The sequence below is a fragment of the Clavelina lepadiformis genome, chromosome 5 (genome assembly GCF_947623445.1).
Source record: "Clavelina lepadiformis chromosome 5, kaClaLepa1.1, whole genome shotgun sequence".
NCBI classification, from domain to species: domain Eukaryota; kingdom Metazoa; phylum Chordata; class Ascidiacea; order Aplousobranchia; family Clavelinidae; genus Clavelina; species Clavelina lepadiformis.
In genome coordinates, this window is record NC_135244.1 from 22,866,446 (window position 1) to 22,890,987 (window position 24,542).

The 24,542-nt window shown below is 35.6% G+C and overlaps 3 protein-coding genes across 3 annotated transcripts in view; all 3 read left to right on the forward strand.

The window, feature by feature from the left end:
• LOC143459605 (kelch-like protein 23) overlaps positions 1-10,794 on the forward strand; it is a 72,877-nt gene extending 62,083 nt beyond the window's left edge. Inside the window, exons 6-11 of the mRNA XM_076956821.1 lie at positions 4,054-4,148; positions 5,125-5,320; positions 6,399-6,539; positions 8,405-8,572; positions 8,657-8,801; positions 10,291-10,794. Coding sequence (XP_076812936.1) covers positions 4,054-4,148; positions 5,125-5,320; positions 6,399-6,539; positions 8,405-8,572; positions 8,657-8,801; positions 10,291-10,396 — 851 coding nt within the window. The 3' untranslated portion in view covers positions 10,397-10,794. The remainder of the gene's footprint in view (positions 1-4,053; positions 4,149-5,124; positions 5,321-6,398; positions 6,540-8,404; positions 8,573-8,656; positions 8,802-10,290) is intronic.
• A 5,343-nt stretch (positions 10,795-16,137) lies between these two features.
• LOC143459606 (kelch-like protein 12) lies at positions 16,138-19,348 on the forward strand. Its single transcript, XM_076956822.1, has 5 exons — positions 16,138-16,262; positions 17,432-17,555; positions 17,630-17,783; positions 19,025-19,234; positions 19,320-19,348. Exons 1-5 carry the CDS (start codon positions 16,213-16,215, stop codon positions 19,346-19,348), a joined length of 567 nt encoding a protein of 188 aa, XP_076812937.1. The 5' UTR covers positions 16,138-16,212.
• A 3,767-nt stretch (positions 19,349-23,115) lies between these two features.
• Positions 23,116-24,542, forward strand: part of LOC143459607 (kelch-like protein 26) — a 7,704-nt gene continuing 6,277 nt past the window's right edge. The window contains exon 1 of the mRNA XM_076956823.1: positions 23,116-23,254. Coding sequence (XP_076812938.1) covers positions 23,116-23,254 — 139 coding nt within the window. The remainder of the gene's footprint in view (positions 23,255-24,542) is intronic.

Genomic DNA, 24,542 nt, shown 5'->3' on the forward strand with positions numbered 1-24,542 from the left:
AGCGGACAAAAGAGAAGTTGCTGCCGCGCTATCTACATAAAAGTGAATACTATTGGCGTGATCATATACAGTTAACAAGGGGCAGCCTCTTTTTATTGATGATGCGATCGACGGGACTGACGGGGTTAATGTTGCGTCGATCGCCACGCGTTTTTTGTTGGGCGGGATTGGTTTTCCCACATGCTACAACTTGGGTGACAGCGGCGCGCATCCCTACCGAAGCGGGCGTGGTAATAACATAAGCCATTAGAAGCATCAGACGCGCAAGGGTAATTGCTACGTTGGTAGTCTGGTTTCTGAAATGTGGGGGATGAATGTAAAAAATTATATTTGCGTTGGTTTGCAAAAGAAGAACCATTTTGTCGGCGATTATCTCGATTAAACCCGTTGTTGCTGTATGATTTGTGAAACTGTCCATTGTTTGTGCGTGGTGATCGTTGTTGCCATGCTGAGTTAAATGAATTGCGTTGGTTTGGCGTATTTTGATTTGTGAAATTCGTATTTCTTTGCCCGGAGCTTTTAGATTCGTTGTTAGCGTTAGATCGTGTATAGCGCGGTGGTTTAGACAATTGAATTTGCTGTATTTGCGGTTGCATTGGGTAGTCAATGTCATCCGTATCAGTGATGGCAAGGGAAAGGTTGTGCGAAGAAGTTTTAGGTTGTTTAAGCAGCAAGATTTCGTGGGCTCTACTTGCAAGGTTCTGGAGATCGTGATTTTCCACGCTGGCTAACGCAATTGCGACGTCTGGTGGTAACGCTTTAAGAAACTTTGCACGAATTAGTTTGACGACTGGCGGAGTAAGATTCTCTTGACCTACTGCGCTCATTAATTCGCGCATTAAATGTTTCGGGGACTGATCGTGCAGCGTCAGGTCCGCCAACAAAAAATCTAAATGGTCCTCACGTTTATCAAAGTTTCTCAAGATTTCATTGATCAATATGTCGTAGCAGTTCTGTGCTGACGCCGAAGGTAACCGAAGGAGCGCGAGGTCTTTCGCAGGAATTGCCTCTACCGCCAACAAGTAACGATTAGTTTGAGAAGTGATTTGATAAAGAGAAAATTTATGTTCAAGGTGAGAAATCCACGCTTCGGGATTAAATTTCCAAAAGGTAGGAAGTTTAACGTGTGAAAACAAATCGTTTCGTAAAGTATTGTTCTGTGGTTGCGCGTTTGTTGGTAATTGGTTACTAGTACCCAGACCAGACGGTCCAGCGGTGTCATTATCGGGAGAATTTGCAGATCCCTCCCCGTTTTCGTTCGACATAGTTGTATTATTAATTGAATCGTTGGAACGGTCGGTTGATCGTGTGCTCATGTGGTATTCTGTCTTAGCTTTGCCAGGCACCGAAGTAACTTTTCGTTGTGTCGGCGTGGGTTGTGACATTTATCAAAACCGATAAAAAATGTTTTAGGCGGCGCACCGCAAAAATTGTTCACAATTGAACCAAAAAATACTTTACAACAAGAAACTTTTATTTCAAACTGCAGCACAATGCAGCACAATAAGAATAGCTTAAGCTAATTTAATAAGGTACAAGCCGATGAGCATGCATTTACAAGCTATGGTTGCAAGTAGTTGTATAAAAAGTGAAAAATCCACTTACCAGTGAAGAACGGCTGTGCGAATTGCGAGAGTGTGAGAATTGAAACGCGTCGTTTTTGACACAAGATCGTCAGTGATCACTAGAACGTCGGTGGTTTATTAGAACGTCGAAGCGTCGGGTTGTCAGTAGAACGTCGGGTTGTCACCAGAAATGTAGAGGTTGGGGTCGTTTTAGGATGTAGAGGTTGATGCCGACAGATGCAGATACAGATGCAGAGTTTATCGGTCTTAGCTTACGTTACGTTATTGACTTAGTTAACCTACTACATTAGTATCTGACTCTATTGTTGCGTGCGGTTAGAATTCTCTAACCTTTCTGATAGCCGAACGTTCGTTACGTTACGTTATTGACTTAGTTAACCTACTACATTAGTAGAACGTTCCTTACGTTACGTTATTGACTTAGTTAACCTACTACATTAGTATCTGACTCTATTGTTGCGTGCGGTTAGAATTCTCTAACCTTTCTGATAGCCGAACGTTCGTATTATATTATAACAAATACCGTTTGCCAAAAAAGGCTTTTATTGTAGGTGCTGTACACTTTCTCAACATTACAAATAACCGAGAACACAAGTCATGCGACTGTTTACACGATGTCTACTGATTCAATCACCACAACTACAGTAGTACGGTATTACATATGTCTATAACTTCGCGTCTGTGACTGAGGTTCTGAGGCTCTGAGGGAGTCTCACACAAAAGTTCAAGCTTATAAAACGTGCTGCGATGTGGCGGAAATATATGACAAAAAAGGCATGAACATTTCAAAGCGTGTGAACGTGAAAATCGGTGTGTTTGCAATGCAAGTTAAATTTGGTTAAGTTGGAAACAGTTACTTGGAAGCGACCTGGTAACGTACTAAATAAGGAGCTTTCACACGAAGTTATTCGTAGCAAGTTTTCAAATATACCAACGGTAGTTTGCAGTGTTCTGAAAAGGCAAGTTTTAAACTCCATTTACTAGCTGGAAAACTCTTTCATAAGAATGATGTGGCGGGACTGAAAGTTTAAAAACTCCAATTGTTCTGGAAAACACATTTCTACGAAAGACGTAAGGATTTTACAAAAGCGAGCCAAGCCGCCACACGTCTTCTCTTTATTAAAACCTAACGTAGACTAACTTAACTCAACCAAAAACTTGCCAGCCGAGCAACCAACCCAACACAGAATTAATCTTGGCCACATAGCAAGAAAATAAGCGTTGGGCGTTAATTACCAAATAGGTCTACAGGGGTAGTGCGGTGACGCGGAACAAGAAATAAGCTAAAAAAACCTGCACGTGTAAATGGTAAAGAAGTGCGACAGTGCGAGAGAAGTTATGAAAACCGACAAGTATACGCAAGTACACATAAATGAAGTAATGAACAGCACCTATAGAAACAGATGACACACACATATTGGACTAAATTACTGTATAATATAATGCAGCAGAAAAACAGTGCACGCACACACTAAGGTAAAAACTCCCTAACAGTTTACGGGGTAGTAAATATAAAACAAACACTAAGTAGTCATAAACAGCTTACACCGTAAACTAGTGCTTTACAAATTGGGTGTTACAACATTAAAATGCAGTGCTTGTGAAACAGGTGTGAAAAGATATTCTCGTGACATTATCACTTGTGAATAAATTTCATTGATACCTCAAGTCAGAGGTGAATATTTATTCTACATCTTAATTGTTGACCCCAGAGAGTAAACTCTAAATCATCATATACAAACCTTTCAATTAAGATAACAAAGTTCGATAAAAAGCGACTGAATCTACTTCTAGATTTTTTTTCTAAACGATTTAATGCAGATTGCTTGTTTGGGCTGCATTAGTATTCAATAAAAACATTTCTATCAAACTATTTCTTTGCTTTTTTCTTGATTTAAATTGAATTATTTCTGTTTCCTTTCAACTTCAACCACTACACAGATGCTGGTTGTTGTTTAATAGATTGTTAACTTTGTGCAAGACTTTTTTTAAACTTTGTTACGAATCAGGAATAAAGAATTAATCACGGATCTATAAAAGAAAATGTGCTGTTTAATCTCCCTCCGTCTTGTCAAGCATTATGTTGATGACGCAGTAAACGAAGCTCGATTTGACGCAAATATCGCTTTGATAAAATAATCTTTCCATCCCGTGTTATGCAAATTCATTCGCGTATCGACTTTATCTTAAGGTATCACATGTGCCTGTATTAAACACATTCATGCTGCAAACTACGAGGAGATATTTTAATTAATGAAAACTCCAACCGTGGTTATACGATTTGGCCACAATCAATGCTATCACGTCACTATTGGGCACATATTGACCGCGTCTTTGACGTTGATAACAACAAGAAAGAAAAAAGACGCCTATCTTACTATTACTTCGAGTTAATCAAATTCGAGTTCGTGTCTTGGTGACCGCCGAGTTAAAGATTTTTCAGTGTTTGCTGTAATTTCTTTCACAGGTCAGTCTGATGAGATACTTGTGATTGGTGGATTGCGTTGTGAACACAGTGTTGTCAAGTTGAAAACCAGGACAAAGCAGTGGAGTGACATGCCGGTATGTTTGCGTTTAAAATGGTTTGTTTTAGAACAAGCCAAATCTTTATTACTTCATTGACATACGTCGTCTTGCCACAGCATTGTGGCACTCGTAAAACAGTTAAAAGCCAACAATGTTCATCTGTTTGGTCATGACCAATTCCAACCTTAGAATAGGTCGTAGATCGCAATAGGTGCATCAAGACATGTTTTATTTTCAATTTCGCCATTTTATTATCTTCACCATTTCACTTATTACTAGGTTAGCTATGTCCAACCGAAACACCTGAGTGGAATTAGTTAAAAAACAAAACCAAAATGAAAAACCGTCGAAATGGCTCAGAGAAAGCAAAACTCCATCAAGGCTGCTCGTCTTGCTCTTGCCATTGTGAGAAATGGAGCAAAGTCTAAGATCATTTTTTTTCACCCAGTTTTTATTGTTACAAATAAATGTAAATGATGTTTTTTGCCCGGAAAGATGCTCATGCACGTTCGAGTTTTATCTCTTTATGCGAGTATTAACTTAATTGAGGCAAAATAGAATTGACAGAGAAGCAACAATATATTGCCACGTTAAAGTGTTTTAATTATCGCGACTAACCATTTTATTTCAAAAGCACAAAATTTATTTCGAATTGACAAGCTGCTAAGAAGAGTTAAAGTTAAAGTTATGAGCTAACAAACATTCCTTGCGGTCGTAGAATATCGTGGATTGTTGTTTTTTGATCGAATCAATTGTTAAGAATTGACGCCTGCAGAAAGTTTATACCTGTGTTGTTATGTGCCACTGTACAATTCCCTTAACCACAAAACTTTATTGAACATGTCCATGGGCCATGATTTATTCATATTGTGTTGTTACCTGCGAATATCTTTGTACCAAAGTCTGGCCAGTCCATCTCCATTAATAACATCATATCCAGTATTTAGTTGATATTGTTAGTAAATTCACTTCAGTTGATGTTGACTTTATGCAATGCTGTTTCATCATACAGGATACAAACGTAGCTCGGGAATTTCCATCTGCTGTAAATTACAATCAACAAATTTTATTGATGGGTGGTAGTGAAGGTAGGACTTACTACAACTCTGTTGAGATGTTGGACTTGAATGATGAGAATCCAAAGTGGGATAACAACGTACCTTCTATGGGAGAAAAACGAAGTGCATTTGCATCAGCATTATTGGATGGTAAGTTATTATGATGTCATAAAATTGATTTCTAGCTTGGGAATTCCCCTAGCAGTTGGCACCTTTGAGGTTTGAAAAGTGAAGGCATTTGCCTTACCTTCGTTTGTTTGTTTTATTGCCTAAATATTACGTAACAATAGAAAGTGTCACACGCAGTAATCGTTGGACACTTGCCAACTAAAAGCGGAATTGTTTGTGGGAAGCACTGCAAAGGAATAATGGCACGTTGGCTAAGGCACAATGTAGTTCACAAAACGTGTGACGGCTGCTGCTGACAAGACATTTTTATCTTTGTTGTCTTATGTATTGCCATATCGCACATTTTGGTTGTTTAAACGAATGCGAATAACAAATTTGATGTCTAAAATAACACATTTTAATTACGACGACCGTCACTAAGTTTCTTGGACAAATTTCCAAACTTCCTTTCAGTCATTCGAAGTACTGTATTATGTAAGAATTTTGCACTGTAGGTATAGATGTGTCGTATAAGCCCACTTCTGCTTTTTGGGCTTGCATAAGTTTTGTATAAACCATTAGGATCCTACTTTGACCAACCCTAGTTAGGCGAATTAGGGTATTTAGTTATTTAGCAATTACTTGAGGATAGACTTAGCTTTATATTTTATACATTTAAGTTGGATTAACAAGAAACTTTAAATATAACTTCTAACATACGATTGTTTCCGATGAAACAGTGAAAGCCATTTTAAATTTACGCCCAGTTTTAGTCTCTTCCCCATTTATGACGTCACAATAGCAAGTCTGATTAAGATTAGGCGAGGATCTGTCACTGCTCTTGCCCCAGTCACTCAACTTGTCTTTTTACATATTCTGATTCATTTATTTTTATTTTTAGTTTTGTTTGTTTTTACCCGGATTTGGAACTTTTCAACAGGCGAGTCTGTGCTTTAACCACTCACTAATGTTGTGACGTAATCAACAAAATATTTGAAACAAAAACACAGCACGTCACAATAAGCTCCGTTTAGACTTCATTGATCCAATAATTTTAATGTCATAGTAGAATGTAACAAAAAGCTTCCTGCATAAATATTCACCTGATTTTGTCTTGTAGGTCTTGTATATTGTGCTGGTGGTTATAATGGCACTAGTCGTCTATCATCATGTGAAAGTTACAATCCTGAAGAGAGGAAATGGTCTTCGATAAGAAACATGAATAAAAAACGAACTTACCACGCGTTGGTCAGTGCACGAGGTGAGTTTATTATTTTGATGTTTGAAGTAAACTTTTGTCAAAGTTGTCGAAGTAAATTGAGAGATGCCAATCACCAATCGTTCGTTTCCACATCGATAAAATCATACTGGCAACTGCCCCGTGACCGCAGTATACGTGAAACCGATACTCGCGTTCTTATTCGCATAATTTACTTGACAATGTCCATTGTCACGGCACAAGTCCAATTTACAACGTAATAAAGAGTACATCGTTGCGGTTTTCTTATTCTCATTCGTGTTCGTGTCTTTGTTGTAACTCCTTGATATGCGTTCTTACGAGCACATGGTCTTCAAAGAAATCCAGACACTTGGATATACTCCTAAAAGTTTAACTAAACATAGCTACTTGGCGTTCATCATCACCATCAAATAGTTTGGTGGCAATAACACTTTTTACTTCTTGGCGCTTTTAAGCAAGTTCGACTCATTTCTTGAGCGCACTTCTCTCCAGTGTTTCCAACCCGGGTTTTTCCGAACTCGAAACCCGGATTTTTCTGCCCTTTTCTACGACTCGAAACCTGGGTTTTAAAATGTAAACATCCGGATTTTTGGAAGAATCCAGGAAATCTTTGGCGTTCACAATTTTCAAACAAAATGGCGTCGCTGTACACTATTTACGTAATTTATTATTTGGTATGAGGCGATTATTTCATCACAATAGTTAGTTTGCGCAATATTTTTCCCGGCAACGTGGATATTAATTTGTTAATAGTAATTTGATGCATTGATCGCGGAAGTTCTCTCAGGTCATTGAGTATTTATGCTGAGGTTTACGCAAAGTTCATGAAACAATTTGACAACCAAAATGATTGTTGGAGTAAAAGAAAATTTCCGAACTAATCGACTAAAGCTAAATATTGGAATTACGCAAAGCCGAATTAAACGAACCAGAAAACATGAAAATATTCACAATTCTTCCGGGATCGACAAAAATGAATTAATGACTTGAACAGAGACGAATCACTCAAATTCGACTGTATTGCAATGATGTTGATTTTACATTGATATTGAGTTTATCTTCGCAAAAAAATCCTGTTTTCTCAAAACCCAAAAAACCGGGTTTGTCACTTACCCCCGGAACCCGGGTTTTGAAATTTCGTCCCTAATTTGAAAAACTACTTTTCTCTCGTTTAAAATGTGAAAAAATTAAAGAGAGTTTACGCATCATCGCATCTGGTCGTGTCAAGTGAACTCGTTGACGAGCTTGGAAACAGGTTGAGACATTTTAGGCCAATACCACAAAATACTAATAACTTCATTGGTTTTATGGAAACGGGAAATTCATGCATAGTCTTAGACACTTACTTGAGATAGTATCTTCAAAAGATTTAAATAAGTTGCCCTGAACCAGTAGCTTTCTTATCGCATTGCGTGTACTCATTTGTGCTTAGGTCGTCGTCCTGACGTCGTTGACTTAACTCGAGTCACTTAGGCTTACTCATATAGAAAGGTTGATGACGTGTCACAAAGAAAAGCGCAGAAACAAACGATGTGGTCTATTTTGTCCAAGAGTTTAATCGATGCAAAACGCAGCTCAGAGAATAGAAGATCTAGCGACAGGTCACGTGTAAAATGTTTTATGATTTAAAATGACAGTCTGTGTGACGTCACAGATATCGTCAAGAAATTCCCAGAAATTTCTAAATTTGGCGTCTGGAATCATATTCCTTTTATTTTGAAACAAATTTTTAAAAATCAGCAAAAGATAAAAGAAGCAACGGAAATTGGTCAAAGAAGATCTCACCACTGCAAAAGATTTGACTTTTCCTTGGTGAAGTGCTGGAGCAATTATGCTCGAATTTAAGCACGTGATGTGTTCGATTAATTGATGGTTTATTTTGAAAGGTTTGCTTTATGCGCTTGGAGGATATGATTGTGATGACTACGATTTTAGAACAAACACAGCAGAATGTTATGATCCACGAAATGGAAAGTGGGAATATATTCCACCGATGAAAACCTGCAGAGATGAATTAACTGCTGTTGTATTAAAAAACGAAATATACGCGATAGGTGAGTCTTGCTGCAAGTGCAAATATCTTTCATATGTTTAAGGAGATTTATGGCTTGTCACGTTCTTTAAATAAATTAAATCAGGCCGAGATGGCGGTTCAAATCATCTCTCCTCTGTTGAAAAATACAACCTGGACACGAAAACTTGGATTGATGTTGCATCTACGAATGAGGAAAGAAATGGTGGATCAGCTTGTGTAGTGGATGGCCTTATATGGGTGTTTGGAGGGTGAGTAATTATATGTATACATAATCACATTTTTTAAAATTTATATTATTTATTTTATATGTTATTATATCATATTATAATGTCTGATGCATTAATTGCCAACCTGGGTTCCATGAACCACTAGACTAGATGAAGGTGAAGGTCATGATGAGTTTTCGGAAATTAATTTAAAAAATTTGTTTCATTAATATGCTCAGTTAAGCTATGGCTCCACCAATGACAGTTTAAAATTCCAGTGATAATTTTCTCAGTGACAATTTTTTAATGTAAATTACAACTGGTGGGGCCGCTCAATTACCGGTGTTGAATGAATGCGGTTTCAACAGTGTTATTTTGAGATAAAATATCCTCACTGAAATAATTATCACATAAAAAGTGATAACTAAAATTGTCAATTGTTAGCTCAGAACGAGGTTGATTTTATAAACGTTCGCAACAGTACTCCAGCATGCAGAATAGATCATTTGTAGTTAGAGACATGGAGAGTGACAGTTCTTCAAGCAGCTAGGAAGAATGTTTAGCTGTAATAGCCGTTGCTCTGACATACAGACAAAGAAAGCACAGAGGTTGGGTTAGAAATGCATTTAATAAAAAACATACCAGCAGCTGCAATCTTATTGAAGAACTCGCTATTTGAGATAAAGAAATGTACATTCGATATATGAAAAGGACCTTTAGTCGTTCTAGTCATCTACGTTTAAGAAAAAAGACCAGTACCAGTACGAATTTTTACGAAATGCCAATACCAGTGATTATTTTAAATTGCTACCGGTGGAGCCATAGCTGTATAATGGCAATAACAGGCTTCGGACATGTTTTAGTTGGCCACAAAGCCAATATTGTGAATAGTTTCTTGGTCATTATGACATCATAGAGTATATTAACAATTATATTATTGTCTTGCCAGCAAATGCAATCTTCACATAACAAGCGAAGGGGTTTTTACTTTGCAGACGTAGCTTGTGACTGTCTCTGATTGTCAATTGTTAGGCAGCCTGCTATGATTAGGCAGAAGAGTTGCTGTAGTAGCTTTTAACCAATTTGGTTCCTAACTTAATCTCAGCTCTAGAATAATTCAAATTACGCGATAAAAAACCTAACTAAACATTATTGGCCCGATGAGATTGTGTGTGATTTCCCTTTTACGATTGTTTTTCGTTTATGTCAAACGTTTGACTTCTGCAGAAATTGTATCAATAGACACTGATAAAAAATGGGATAAATAAATGGTCACAGTAATTGACATAAACTTTGGTGGCAGCTGGTGGTGAGGAATCAGGCTGGAGTGATGTCTGGACTACATTGTTTTGTAATCGTCTATTGCGAAGTGGATTGTTTAGTTTATATATTATGATTAATATATTCTGGATAACATGCTTCCAATATAATTAACTTATATGCAACCTGGTACGGTTATTATTTTGATGGACTCATCGTCTAACATTTGCAAACATTTTGTGTTTAAGAGGTTACTTTATATATTTTATAGGGAAGATGCCGAAACAGTTGAGTTCTATGATCCAGCCACCAACAAATGGCAAGTATCGACCAACATGGACAGACAAAGAGAGTGTCCTTGCGTCCTTTCCATCTGAAGTTTTGTTGGATTTTGATTTCTTCATCTGGATATGTTTGACAGTTCATTTAATTTGTTTCGTGATTCGTCGAAATATTTTTATCTTCATTGTTTTGTTTGCTAATCTTGATCAATAATTAATTAATCGTTTGGCATTTTTCGAATATTCGATTCGATCGAATATTTCCATTTTAACCCGAAGATTAATTCATTTTCCTTTTTTAATCCTTGTTATAATTTCTCAAACATTTTCTTATTATTGGTTGTTTTCCTCACGTAATAGTAATAAGTCATAATCACGTTATTTTATTCGCATTAGTTTAATTATTTCGATTCTGTGTAGGTTGATTGTTTTCGTAGCGTGTGATTCTGACATGCTTTAATTCATTTTAACATCGATCTTATAAATAAAACGACAATTTACGCCTGGACATCATACACTTTAGCGATAGTTCAGCACTTTCAAACATTTTCAATTTCATATCAAGTTAAATAGTAAGTGAAAATTTATAGTTAACCAATGTACTACAGTATCCATGCATGTGGAGGTATCTGCTTTATAATAAAAACCGATTAGTTGCTGGGCAGTGACGTGAAAAATCCTCTTTTCAAAATCTATAACTTTTCTCTACAAGCGCCAGATGAAAAGAATCTCGTGGTTTGCATTCAGTCGTGACGTCACTCGGAATTAGGTGAGCCAACATTGGTTGGTGTTGAAACGGTTAAGATTGCTTCTCTTGTGCGTCATTGCAGTGTTTCTTATCATGCTATAAGTTTGTCCCCATGCATGCCCTGTGTTGCCTTCCTGCTCTAAGTGTGAGAACATGCTTTGAGTGGTGCTTGAGCTTTGATGATGATTTAATAACACGTTTTCTGCGGACAACGAAAGCTTATATTGCAAGTAATATTAGAAATGTCCTTAATTGCTCTCACATGACCATAAAGTGTCGTATTTGCACCTAGTTCCGTATTGATAAATCCATTTCGGCACCCGCCGGGCGACTGCAGTATACCTGGATCCGATATTCGAGTTCTTATTTGCATTTTTTACTGGATATCGTCCATTGTCACGTTACAAGTTTCTCAACAAGCAATCAAAACTCAAGTGTGACAAACAACCTTTTCCGGTCATACTATACTTAGTAATATTAATATAGTATGAAGTATAGAGGTATGACAAATTGCAAATCGACAGTGAAAAAAGACTAAGTAGAATTATGTGACGTCAGTGACTATGTTGGCATTAGGCCTGCTCACAGGATATAAAATTCTCACAAACTGGTGAAATTTCTAAGCAGCTTGCAATCCTATCGAATGTTTATGTTTATCCAATTGAAGCGTTTACGCCCAATGTAACTCATTTTGCTAAAGCCCAATCCCGAAGAGGTTGTTATTTTGCTGTGTCGACTAAATGTAATGTTTCATCATGTTCAACCAATGAAGAATCAATATAACCCGGTTAAATCAATGTAGACATTTGTGCTTATTGATGTCAAGTCAATTAGAAAGCAACTAACGACAGGTGGATAAGAATCAAAATGAAATTAATCGTGTAAGCGGCCGAGCTTACATAGGCAGTGAAATGACAAACAATTTAATCTGAAGTGACTGCTTAGTAATGTCTGCGATCAGATGATAATAAACCAGCACGAACAATCAGACATTCTGGTTGTGAAAATTTTACACGACCTTGAAGACTCATAATCAATAGATGAGCAATTAATCAACCACTTGCTGCAATTTTGAAGCCTGATGGTGCGATCGTCTAGTCAAGTAAATGGTTACAAGTTCTAACACAACAATGTTATTTTGTTAAAGATTCTGTAGTGTTGTGATAGTGTGTAATAATAGACAATAAATATTTTAAACAACGCTAATAAGTATCCTTAGTCGCGTCAGATGCTTTGTTGTTTTCTGGCAAATGTTGTAATATATGATATAATGCATATGATGAGTGATGTGAAAGTAAAGTAATAATAACATAGCATAACTACATAACACCGAGCTTCATTGATTATTCGGTGTAGTTAGGACAATGTTTTTCTATAAAACTTAAACTGACATGCAAAAAACAGATAATTGAATTCGTGTATTTAAGAGATACATAAGGTACAATAACATTAATGAGAACATGCTATATCCGGTATATAGCATAGAGTATATCAGACACACAGTTTAAATATAGCTGGAGGAGGCTTAGCATTTCATTTATTTATTGCATATTTAGCTCATAAAGCTGGTTCAAAAGGTGACTGAATAGTCCAATGCTGGTTAAGCGAGGTACGGATAATCAAGGATCTACTGTAGTATTACTCATACAGTGCATGCATGCTGTAACTTGTAGTATACAGTGTTTGGCAACACTAGTAAAACTACAAGAAGATTACGAGAATATTTGTAGTATTTTGATGTAGCAAAAGGAATAAACTGAGCACAGCATCAAGAATAGCTTCGAAATAAATGAATAAAGTTTTCAATTGTTTTTCAATGCTTGGAGCATTTTTTGTTGGTAATATTTTTGTACAGTGCTTCCCAGGTATTTTTTAAGAAATTATTGTACTTTTTAGCAACAAAATTGGAAAACCTTAATTTGTAAGTTAGAATAAAAGTTTTAAAATAATAAGTTTAAGTGTATTTTTATGCAGATTGTAAAAATGTTCTAATAGCAAGTGATCGATGCAAAACAAACTATTTCCAAAGTACAGTCTGGTTAAGCTTAAACAGTGTTCTAGCACGCATGTAGAAACCAAATTTATCTGAAATGTGTAAACATAGGCATAGGTGGAATTATAATGTATTCTACCTTGAGCTTTGCACAAAAATATTATTTAATCCTATTGTTAAAAATACATCTACCACGAACCAGGCAGGTAACATTACTTACTGCAAGCTAATGTTTTACCTTGATATAATGTTTGCTGAGCTTGTTATGAATGCTAACTTTCCATTGTTGAAGCACCACTATAATTTTCGTTTTAAGTCCCAGGATTTAGCCGCTTTTTCCCATTCATTGATTGTTTGTGAGCATATTCTTGTTTGACCAGTCTACAACGAGGTTAGCAATATACATTTCGCTTCCCACATTCGATGGCAAAACATGAACGATCTTATGTGATTCTTTTACTTTGTTACCACTTTACTGTTACTTGTACTTGATGATAATTGCTAGATAGTGTGGTAGATAATGGCTGAGTTTTAAACTAAAACTATGTTTTAAACGGTTGCAGAATTTTAAACACAAAGTTTTGGGCTCATGTAAATTTTTGTTTGTTTCTTAAATTGAACTAGAAAAGATGGAATTCAGCAACAATCATGCCACTGAAATACTCAGCTATTTGAATGAGTAAGCGTAAGTAGTTAATTTTAAGAAATACTCATCTGTACAAGTATATTTGATACTTTCCTCATAAAAATGTCATTTTTAAACATCATAATTATGACTGATATGATACTCGATCTCTGTGCATATTTTCAGACATCTGCTTTAAAAAACATGACGTCAATGATAGATAATATTGCGTACCGATAACTTTCTGTTTTCCGTTTTAAGTCGTGACATAAATATGGCGCGTGCCTATCTTGCGTAAGATGCACAGCTAAACAGCATAACAGCACAACATCTAAACCCTGAGCTTTCATAAATGTTATCATTTTACTGCTTTGTAACCTAATTTGCTTCATAACTCTAAGAATACATGTTAACACATTATTGCGAATGTATTGCCAGTATTATACTACATTTTAACATTTGTTGTTATTTGACTTGTAAAAACCGTATTATATCGATTAATGTTATCACTACCTTTGTGTCAATTATTCCATATAGCGAATATCTTTTTATGTTGATCATAAAATTGCTTTCTTTACATTTAAGCAATTTTCTTGTGGGGAGGTTATGTAATAATAAAAAGGATATTATAATACACAAATTGAATAGAATATAAAATTCGTATTTTCAGACGTCTGCTTTACGAAATATGACTTCAATGTTAGATAATATTGTGTACCGATAACTTTCTGTTTTCCGTTTTAAGTCGTGACATAAATATGGCGCGTGCCTATCTTGCGTGAGTGATGCAAAGTTGTTCAATGCATTCATTCTACTTAGATTTACCGTATAACATGGATGTCTTTATGCTGTTGCGGTGGCAATGTTTTGTCTAAATGTAATTGTTCAAAATAACTTCAATATAATTAGTATACAGTTGTCATTTCTATGTAACCATTGTTGAATTCTGATTGAATAAGTTCAGTGTTATGATAGACAACTCTATTGTCATCTTCACAAGGTGACAAGCACTTTGGTCCTATAATATAGCAGTGGAAAACAAGACATTATAATATTGATTACTGTTAATTGAAGCTAGTCAACAGACAATAAGCCGTCAAGGTGAACAATTAAATTTGTGAGTGAGAAAAGTAGACAACCACCTTATGAATTTCATATTTTACCTTCCGCAATAGACATTTCAACAAGTACTTATTGTAGTGAAGTGAGTCAACTTCTCAAGTTCAGGTGCCATATACCCACTTTCCGTTACACTTGATTATGCGGGGTAGTTGGGAAAAGGTTTTTGTATTAAAATTCAACGTGAATGCAAAAACAGATAATGGAATTCTTATATTTAAAAGATAAATAAGCTACAATAACATTAATGAGAACAGGCTACATCCGGTATATAGCATATAGTATATTAGACACACAGTTTTAGTATAGCTGGAAAAGGCTTCGCATTTCATTTCCTTTATTGCATTTTTACGTTATAAAGCCGCTGCAAAAGGTGGCTGAATAGTCGATTACTGGTTAAACGAGGTACCGATAATTATCAAGGAGCTACTGTAGTAATACTAATACAGTGTATGTATGATGTAACTTGCAGTATATGACAACACTAGTAAAACTAAAAGAGGATTACGAGATTACTTATAGTTATTTGCATGTAGCAAAAGGATTAAACTGGGCACAGCATGAACAATAGCTTCAAAACAAATGATTCAAGTTTTCAATTGTTTTTCCATGTTTCGAGCATTTTTGTTTGTTAATAATATTTTTGTGCAGTGCTTTCCAGGTCATTGTTTAAAAAATCATTGAACTTTTTAGCAATAGAATTGGGAAATCTTAACTTGTAAGTTAGGAAGAAAGTTTCAAAATAAGAAGCTGAAGTGTATTTTGACGCAGATTGTAAAAATGTTCTAATAGCAGGTGATCGATGCAAAACAAACTATTTCCAAAGTACAGTTTTAGCAATGTTCTAGCACGCATGTAGAAACAAATTTTTTTCGAAATGAGTAAACGTAAGCACAGGTGGGCACATTTTACGTAGGCACATTTTACGTTGAGCACAAAAATTTTATTTAATCCTATTATTAAAAATACATTTACCACGAACCAGGCAGGTAGCATTACTTACTCCCACTTAATGATTTACCTTGAGATAATGTTTGCTGAGCTTGTTATAAATGCTAACTTTACATTTCTCCAGCACCACTGTAATTTGCGATTTAAGCCCCATGGTTTAGCCGCTTTTTCCCATTCCATGATTGTTTGCGAGCATATTCTTTTTTGACCACATTACAATTAGGTTAGCAATTTCGCTTCGCAAGTTTCGCTTCTCACAGTCGATGACAAAATAAAAAAAACGATATGATGTGATCCTTTAGTTTTGTTACCACTTTATTGTTACTTGTACTTGATGATAATTGCAGGATAGTGTGGTAGATAATGGCTGAGTTTTGTGACTAAGATTTGTTTTAAAGTGTTGCATGATTTTGCTTTAAACACATAGTTTTGTGTTCAGTTGAATTATTGTTTATTTTTGCATTAAACTATAAAAGATGGAATTCAACAACAACCACGCCACTGAAATACTCAGCAACTTGAACGAGTAAGTTGTTAATTTCAAGCATTGCTAATTTGTTGCTAGTTTCGTGTAAATTATTCAACTTGCTCAATTGTTAATTTTAAGAAGTGCTCATCTGTACAAGTCTTGTGTAAAAAATATAACTTAAGAAAATGCTGTTTCATATCTTTTCATACTTTTCTCATAAAAATGTCATTTTTAAACACCATAATTATGGCTGATATGATAAGTAAGTAAAAATATGTAAATCAGTATGATAATAAATAAAAAAAAATAATATTATGTACATTTTAACAGTAACGTTAGTAGTACATTGTTGTGTGTGCATTGTTTGTTACCTTTACCATCGGTTACCGTCTGCGAAGCAAATTTTGATGCTTAAGAAACTGCGTCCTACCACAAGGATCGATCCTGGCATTCCTCCGTTTAACTTCCTTTAGTATGTGCATAAACAAACCCAGTTATGTGCATTTCTTGACCACCCCATGCCTGTGCATCCGAAACCAAATGCCTGCACATTTCGTTTTACACAAATGTGCTGCTGACAAATAACATCAACAGCACGCTCGTGTCCTTCTGTCATGCTTCCAACTACCTTGGAGTAACCTTGGACGGAGTGCTCACGTATCGTCGACACTCGTTACACAAAAAACTTACATCCAATGCTGCCTTTGATAGAACAACTGGTGATCTCTGGCCTGGCTACTACGATCTGTACATCAGCTCGTTTTCTATTTTACTTCACTGCTGAGGACTGCGAACCTGTCTGGTGTGGCAGTACACACACTCACCAAATCGACAATCGTCATAACCAGCGCCTTGCTTACTGTGACTGGATGTCTTTGTCCCCTCATCAGTCCCTGTGGAATACATTGGCCTGCAAGTTTCGAATGAAAGCACGACCAAGTGGTTGCTTGACTATGGTTCGGGTAGCTAGCTCATACGAATCCCACATTTAGGAATTTTTCAGCTTGCTACTCATAGACTTAAGCAGATCCAGGATTTTAAATCTTATGCCTATGATCACTATACACTGCCTACCATAACAAAATCTCTACTCTAATGTAATGTGATGACGTGCTAATATGTCATTAATTGTGATTACTGTAATGGTTGGTATCTGTCACAATTTTTCTACTTTATTTGTGAAAATTAAAAATTGTTTTGTGTTTCATGAACTATATGTCACAAAGGGAAAGAACAACAACAAAGGACTTCTGTGATTTCACAATAAAAGCTGGAGGAAAACTATTCCTTGTTCACAAATGTGTGGTTGGTTCATTCTCGGAATATTTCAAGAAAATGTTCACTACAAAGGTGAACTGGGTTAAATTCTTACTAATTTACTATTTTACAAAAATTTTTTGGTATTTACTTTTTATTCTTTATAGATGAGTGAAAGTAATTGCAATGAAGGAAGTGTTAAAGAAATCAGTGGTCCAACAATGGCATCGATTATAAACTTCATATACACTTCACGCATAATCCTCACTAATGACAATGTATATGATGTACTGGAAGCAGCAGAATATCTATGGACTATAAGTAATTATTATATTATTGTAGCTGATTCTGTGATACTTGTTGTATTTATTGATATATTGCTGTGCATAAAGGTTGCTGGTTTTTTAGTATCATGTAAAAGTAACTTAAACTGTAGACTCTTTTGTGCAACTGTGCAAAGTTTGGATTTTTATCATCTTAAAAAGTATTTTTAAGTAGAATTTGGTTAATGCAATCAGAATCTCCAACATTTATTACTCACAACCAATAGGATGTAATAAGGCAATAAGCAGTGGTTGTAATAACTTTTTTTCCTAAAACTGCAAATCAACGATTCTTTATGGCATCAAAATGCAATCAATGTGTTGTACAGCAATCACTCAAATTGTAGGTAGAAACAGTCTGTTTATGAGTAGATACTCCTGATATTCGGGCGGTTTAGGCTCTGGGCTCACCCATAATGCAATCTGTGTTCGATACCTAGTGACGCTACCTTTATAATGCTATTTGGCAAGGCATTAAACAATGCTTGCTCTTGTGCAGTGGTCCTGGTGAACAGTTCTGTATTTGGGAAATGATATATAAAAATCGATGCAAAATAAAATATTCGACATTAAAACCAAGAAAACCAAACCAAAGAATATAGTTTAACAATTGGAACTTGGACAAAGGCAAGCTTGGTAACTGGAGCACAAGCGATGAGGGCTCATTGCTGGGTTAAAGTTGTGGAAAGATTTTCCTCTCTCCCAGGATAAAGGTTATCATAGCACACCATTTGTCCATAATCAGCCATTGTTTCTTCTCAGTAAACAGCTCCATTTACCCACACAGCTTGTTCAACTAAAAATTTGTTTATTACCATAATCATAGGCCATTATTTGAACGCAGTAATGAATAACTTCCCTCCATGAGGAATCGAAAGTGTATGTATTAAACGGGGCTTTTATGATGGAGGATGAATACAAAAATTTTGTTCCCAGCAACTTAGATCTAATAAGCGATTGTTTGTGTTCACTGGATTTAACTGTAAATTTGTGATGTAATACTAGATTGTCTAAATGAGCAATCTATATTTTCTAATTTGTATAGAAGTACAATGCAATAGTTCATAAAGATACTTCCTTTCAAAAAAATGTTGAGAAAATTATCAAGTTTATGAATTCATCGAACGTACGTAATTCAGGAAGCTTGAATAAACATATGAAATGAGTGGCTGTTAAGAGATTTTGTATCATAAGTAAATGACAGGTTTTATCCATATATGAGTTGGAAGATTTTTTAAGGTTTGAAGGAATACTGCAGGAAATTTTTCAAAGCATCTCTCAATGGAGAAAATTGTTTGAAAATTCGATCTTATTCAAACCGATACAACATGGGTGATCTTGTTCAAGCAGCTGAAACTTTCATTACTAAAAATCTCGGATCAGTTTTAAAAAGTGCAGATTTTCTTCAGCTTGGTGTTGATGATGTCAAGTCTATGCTGAAGTTGGAAAGTGATGAAGTAAACTTAGAATTGGAATGTTTTTGTTTTGCAATGATTTTTATACAGTATCTAAATTAAACATTTTGTTTTGATAGCTCTTAAATCACTGTGTGAAATGTGGTAATTGCAAGAAGCTAATTGTAATAAGCTAATTGTAATTACCACACTTTCATGTTAGATTGTAACACTGCGGTATATTAGTTACATTTCGAGAAATTGTGCATTACCCTGTGCTCCACTTATAACTGAAAGTCAAGAGGCAATACTAAAGTTTTTTGTTTTAAGACAAAGCATATGATGTAGGCTGGCTCATATATACATGAATGGCTTTGAATGTTTGTTGCAAGGTTTTGCAAGACACTTCTTATCTCGAATAAGATTACGCGATTTAAGTTTTCAAATATTGCTGGCAGTTAATATAATTTCGCTATTAAGTTAAGACAATAAATCAAAGTATTAAATGGCGTTGTTCAAACCAGCTGCAATACTTTATTCCTTAAACATTTTTTAATCATTCTTAGCTTTAACAAAGATCGTATCAAATATTTCAGATAATATAAAGGTATCTATGATGTCACCTTAGCCTTGATTAAATTTCAGGATTCGATTGATGAGGACAAGTACAGTAGTGCAGTCGCTTGGACACTTTTTTATTTCGATGAAAGACAAAAAAACTTCAGTGATTTGTTTCATCTCATTCAACTGAAAAATTTGTCGAAAGATTTTTTGATAAGAGTTGCTCAAAAGGAGGTAACTTGCATGAAGTTTTGTAGGCATTGCTTATTTCTTTGCGTCATCATGCATCGCCAAGTTTTGTGTTAACTTTTGAAAGAAATTAAAAATTGTGTGAGGGTTAACATGTAGTACTGCTACTTTATGTTATGAGTCAATGTTGAAAAATTTAAGTTTAAAATGTTTTTGTTTGCAAAATGGCGTACGTGGCGACAAAACACATTTTCGTAATATGTAAAGTACTAACATGATTCAATTTTAATTATTTAGAAACTGGTTTGCAACTCCACGGATTGCATGCAACTTCTTGTGAAATCACTCGTTTCTCGAATATCTGAAGCTGCAGCTTGTAAAGCAAAACCAGGTGAGAGAGCGGTTAATCACTTAAATTGTTTTGACATGTGTCCATTTTTTGTCAGCGCCTGTCGAATCTTCTCTGTACATGTTGTTTTTGTTAAAATAAATTTTGCTTGTAACTAACCCTGTATGACGTTTCATGGTTTTCATACTGCATAAAATTATAAGGTTATGATGAAAGCTTTGAAATCAGCTTTATATTAATATAAGTTAACTCTTTGCTAATCAGAATTATGGCAATATTGAGTTTTTCAACCAATAATATTTAATATACAGGTACAGCACTACATGGACCAGGATGGTAACGATTAAGCGACTAGTGGTAGTAGAAACAGCAGCAGTAGATTTAACAACTGAATTTCTGTGTTGTACCAATGCTTGCATCCAAATTCTACAAATCGAATATATTTTCCAGGTCAGCCTGATGAGATACTTATGATTGGTGGATTGAACTGCCCACAGAGTGTTGTCAAGTTCAACACTAAGACAAACCAATGGAGTAAAATGCCGGTATGTTTGCTTTCTAAATGAATTTCTTTCAATTAAGAACTCTGATTGTGATGACATAGACATATGCTTGTTGTCGCAGTATTGTGACACTTGGAAATGATTTGAAAGCATAATTTCTTCCTCTATGTCTGTGTGGTCATGGCCCAGTGTGACCCAAGATAAGATCGTTATGTTTTCTGTCCGTAACAATTGGCTTGGGCAGTTTTCTCTCATAAGTAAAAATAAAATAACCTTTTATTCAAGAGATGAACAGATCAAATTTGAAATGAAATATTTTTTAATTTGTTGTGGTTGCAGAGCAAAGTAATCAAAGCAAATAATTAATGCAATTATTAGAACAGTTAAAGCAAAACAAATTTTGCTGCTTCCATGTTGCTGCTTGCACTAAATCAGTGGTTTCCAATATTTTTATACCACTGACCTGTTTCATGCAAACTATTTATTGCGCGGACCGGCAAAGCTGGTTTAAACATATAACAATGAGACAGGCACAAATTTGTTGTTACGCTAACTCAAGTTCATCCTTATACCCTACGTTAGTACACTGGGGTGTAAGAACACCGTTAGTACTTCAGAGTGTTTCAACACCCCATCACAAAAATTAGTGTTTTTTACAATAAAATGAACATATTGGTCTCCAACATTTATTTAATGAACAAAGGTACACAGCAAGACACCATGAAAGGTAACTCAAAGCTGAAAAAGGACAGTTTTTTCTGTCCCTATATCCAAATAATCATTACTCTTATCCAACTTCATTTGATGCAGAATCTTGGCAGGTAACGCAAAGCACAAACAACTTGCTGTGGTCACTGCACACGTCTTTGCCACAATTGGTACACACTGTTTTTACTTTACGGTCTCGTGACCTCACACATTGCAAGTTGGTCTTTTCAACTAATAATTCAATCATTTCAGGAGTGATAAATAGTTCTCAAAAATCAAAAGGCATGCTTGCGACATGCTTTGTATACTCTCTATATTCCTACTGTACCTATGCATTTTATATCTGAAAAGATAAGAAGAACAAGGCCTAGGACTGTAAAATTTTCAGATTTTTCCCACCTCTAGTATTTACGAAGGTACTGAAAAGAAGAAGAATGTAAGTGCTGCCAACTCAGAACAGCAAACAAATTTATTACCCTGGGGTGCTGAAACACCCCACTGTACTAACGTAGAAAACATATAAAAATGAGACAAGCAAAAATTTGTTGTTACGCAAACTCAAGTCCATCCTTATGCGGTGTTATTTCGAATTTACCTGAAAATTTTCACCTGACGTAACTGTCTACTTTTAACAACTTGCTCCACCTTCATAACAAACACTCGGGTTTTTGTTGAAAAACACACCATTGGAAACCACTAAATGCAATCAGAGAAAGCAAAACTATATCAAGACTGTTGGTCTTGCTGGTCAAACAAAGTTGAAGATCATTGTTTTGTCACATTGTCTATCTAAATGACGTTTGTTGCCCGGCGAGTTGCTCATGCACGTTCAAATTTTACCTCTTTAAGCGAGTGTTAACTTAATTTGGATAAAATAGTGTTACCGGCTTTTTCCTATTGCTGGTTCGAAGAGACCTGCAGTTAACTATAGGATTGCATTTCAAAAACGATAAAAACTAGGCACCTCTACACAACGGTACCGGTATCGGTAGAATCTCATCATCACTCGTTGTAGCATCAGACACGGCGCAGCCAAATCGACGAGCGCTTCAGCCCGGAGGCAGACAAGACTGCGGAATGACAAATGAAGCGTAAAACAATGTAACAATAGAATTGACAGAGAAGCAACAATACATTGCAATGTTAAAGAATTTTAATTATCGCGAATAACCAGTTCATATGTAAAGCACAGAATTCATTTTGAGTTGGCAAGCTGCTAAGAAGAGTGAATGTTAAAGTTATGAGCTAACAAACATTCCTTGCGGTCGCGGAATGCCGTGGATTGTTGTTTCTTGATCGAATCGATTGTTGTGAATTGTCGCCTGCACAAAGTTTATACTTATGTTGTTATGTGCCCAATCCCCTCAACCACATAACTTTATTGACCATGTCCATGGGTCATGATTTATTCATATTGTATTGTTACCTGCAGATAGTTTTATGTCTGATACCTAAGTTTGGCCAGGCCGTCTCCATTAATAACACCATGTCCAGTGTTTAGTTGATATTGTTAGTAAATTCACTTCAGTTGATGTCGAGTTTATACAATGATATTTCATCATACAGGATACAAACACTGCTCGGGGACGTCCATCTGCTGTAAATTACGATCAACACATTTTATTGATGGGTGGTTGGCCACGGCGTGGTCCTTACTACAACTCTGTTGAAATGTTAGACTTGAATGATGAGAATCCAAAGTGGGATAGCAACTTGCCTTCTATGGGAGAAAAGCAAGGCGCATTTGCATCAGCTTTACTGGATGGTAAGTTATTATGATGTCATAATAATGTTTTTTAGCTTGCGAATTTCGCTAGCGTTTGGTACGTTTCAAAGTTCCAGGTTTTGCTGAAAACTTCGATAGAAATTAGCACGAAAAAGTGGGATTAGTATATTTTTAGGGCTCAAAATTCACTTTTGAGTATTTCCAGTATGAGACAGCATAATTTTGCTCTACAAAGAAATTCACCAATTTTTGATACCCATACGTCTCCCCATACCTCTCCTACAGAGGTTATCATTTAAACAATTGAAATGCGTGCGATATCTACACTCGGCTCCTGGCCCACATTGTCGTTTTCCGAAACCGGGCAATAGCAGATTGTATTGTGACGTAATACCCATCTTTTGATAACTATTGTTACGATATAAATTGAGTATGGAAAGTATGGCATTGACACTGCTAAGCTGATGAAATGGTATCACACTGCACAAAGCCCAGGAGAAATATCGTGTTCTGTAGAAAGCATCATTTATTTCTATTCAGTCCACGTTCAAGTCACAACTCCCAAACTTACATTCAGAAGACATATTGTAAATGCATCACCAAGGAAATATAATTTTGTGTCATGACTTTGTAGAAGCAAGAAGTATAGAAAGACATATACTGAGTGTTCAGAACATTTATAGTTTTTAAACAAATGCGAATAAGAAAGATGATGTCTAGAAAAACACATTTTTATTACGACGACCATCGTTAAGTTTCTTGGTTGTTATATTTTTTAAACGAATTCGAATAATAAAGTTGATGTCTAGAAAAAACACATTTTAGTTACGACAATTGTCACTAAATTGTTTGGGCAAATATTGCCAAACTTGCGTCCATTCATTCGAAGCACTGTAGTATAAAAGAATTTTGCACGATAGAAATAGGTGCGGCGTATAAGGCCATTGCTGCTTTTTGGGCTTGCATAAGTGGGCTTATATATGTGCAGTACTTTTGGGCTTTTTTAAACAACAAAGTTAACAAATCTGTTGCTGAGGGCTGGATTTTTCGGGACTTAAGATTGTTTTAGTTGAATTAAATTGCATTTTGTTAACATTGTTGCAACTCACTAGATATGAAACGTTTAGATTCGAAATTCTAGATTTGCTATCTCTATTCTCGAAACCATTAGGATTCTACTTTGACCATTGCTAGTTGGAAGAATCGATATTTTAGTTATTTAACAATTACTTGAAGTGAGATTTAGGTTTAGATTTCTATGTTATACATTTAAGTTAGATTAGCAGAAAACTTTAAAAATAATTTCTAACATACAATTGTTTCCGAT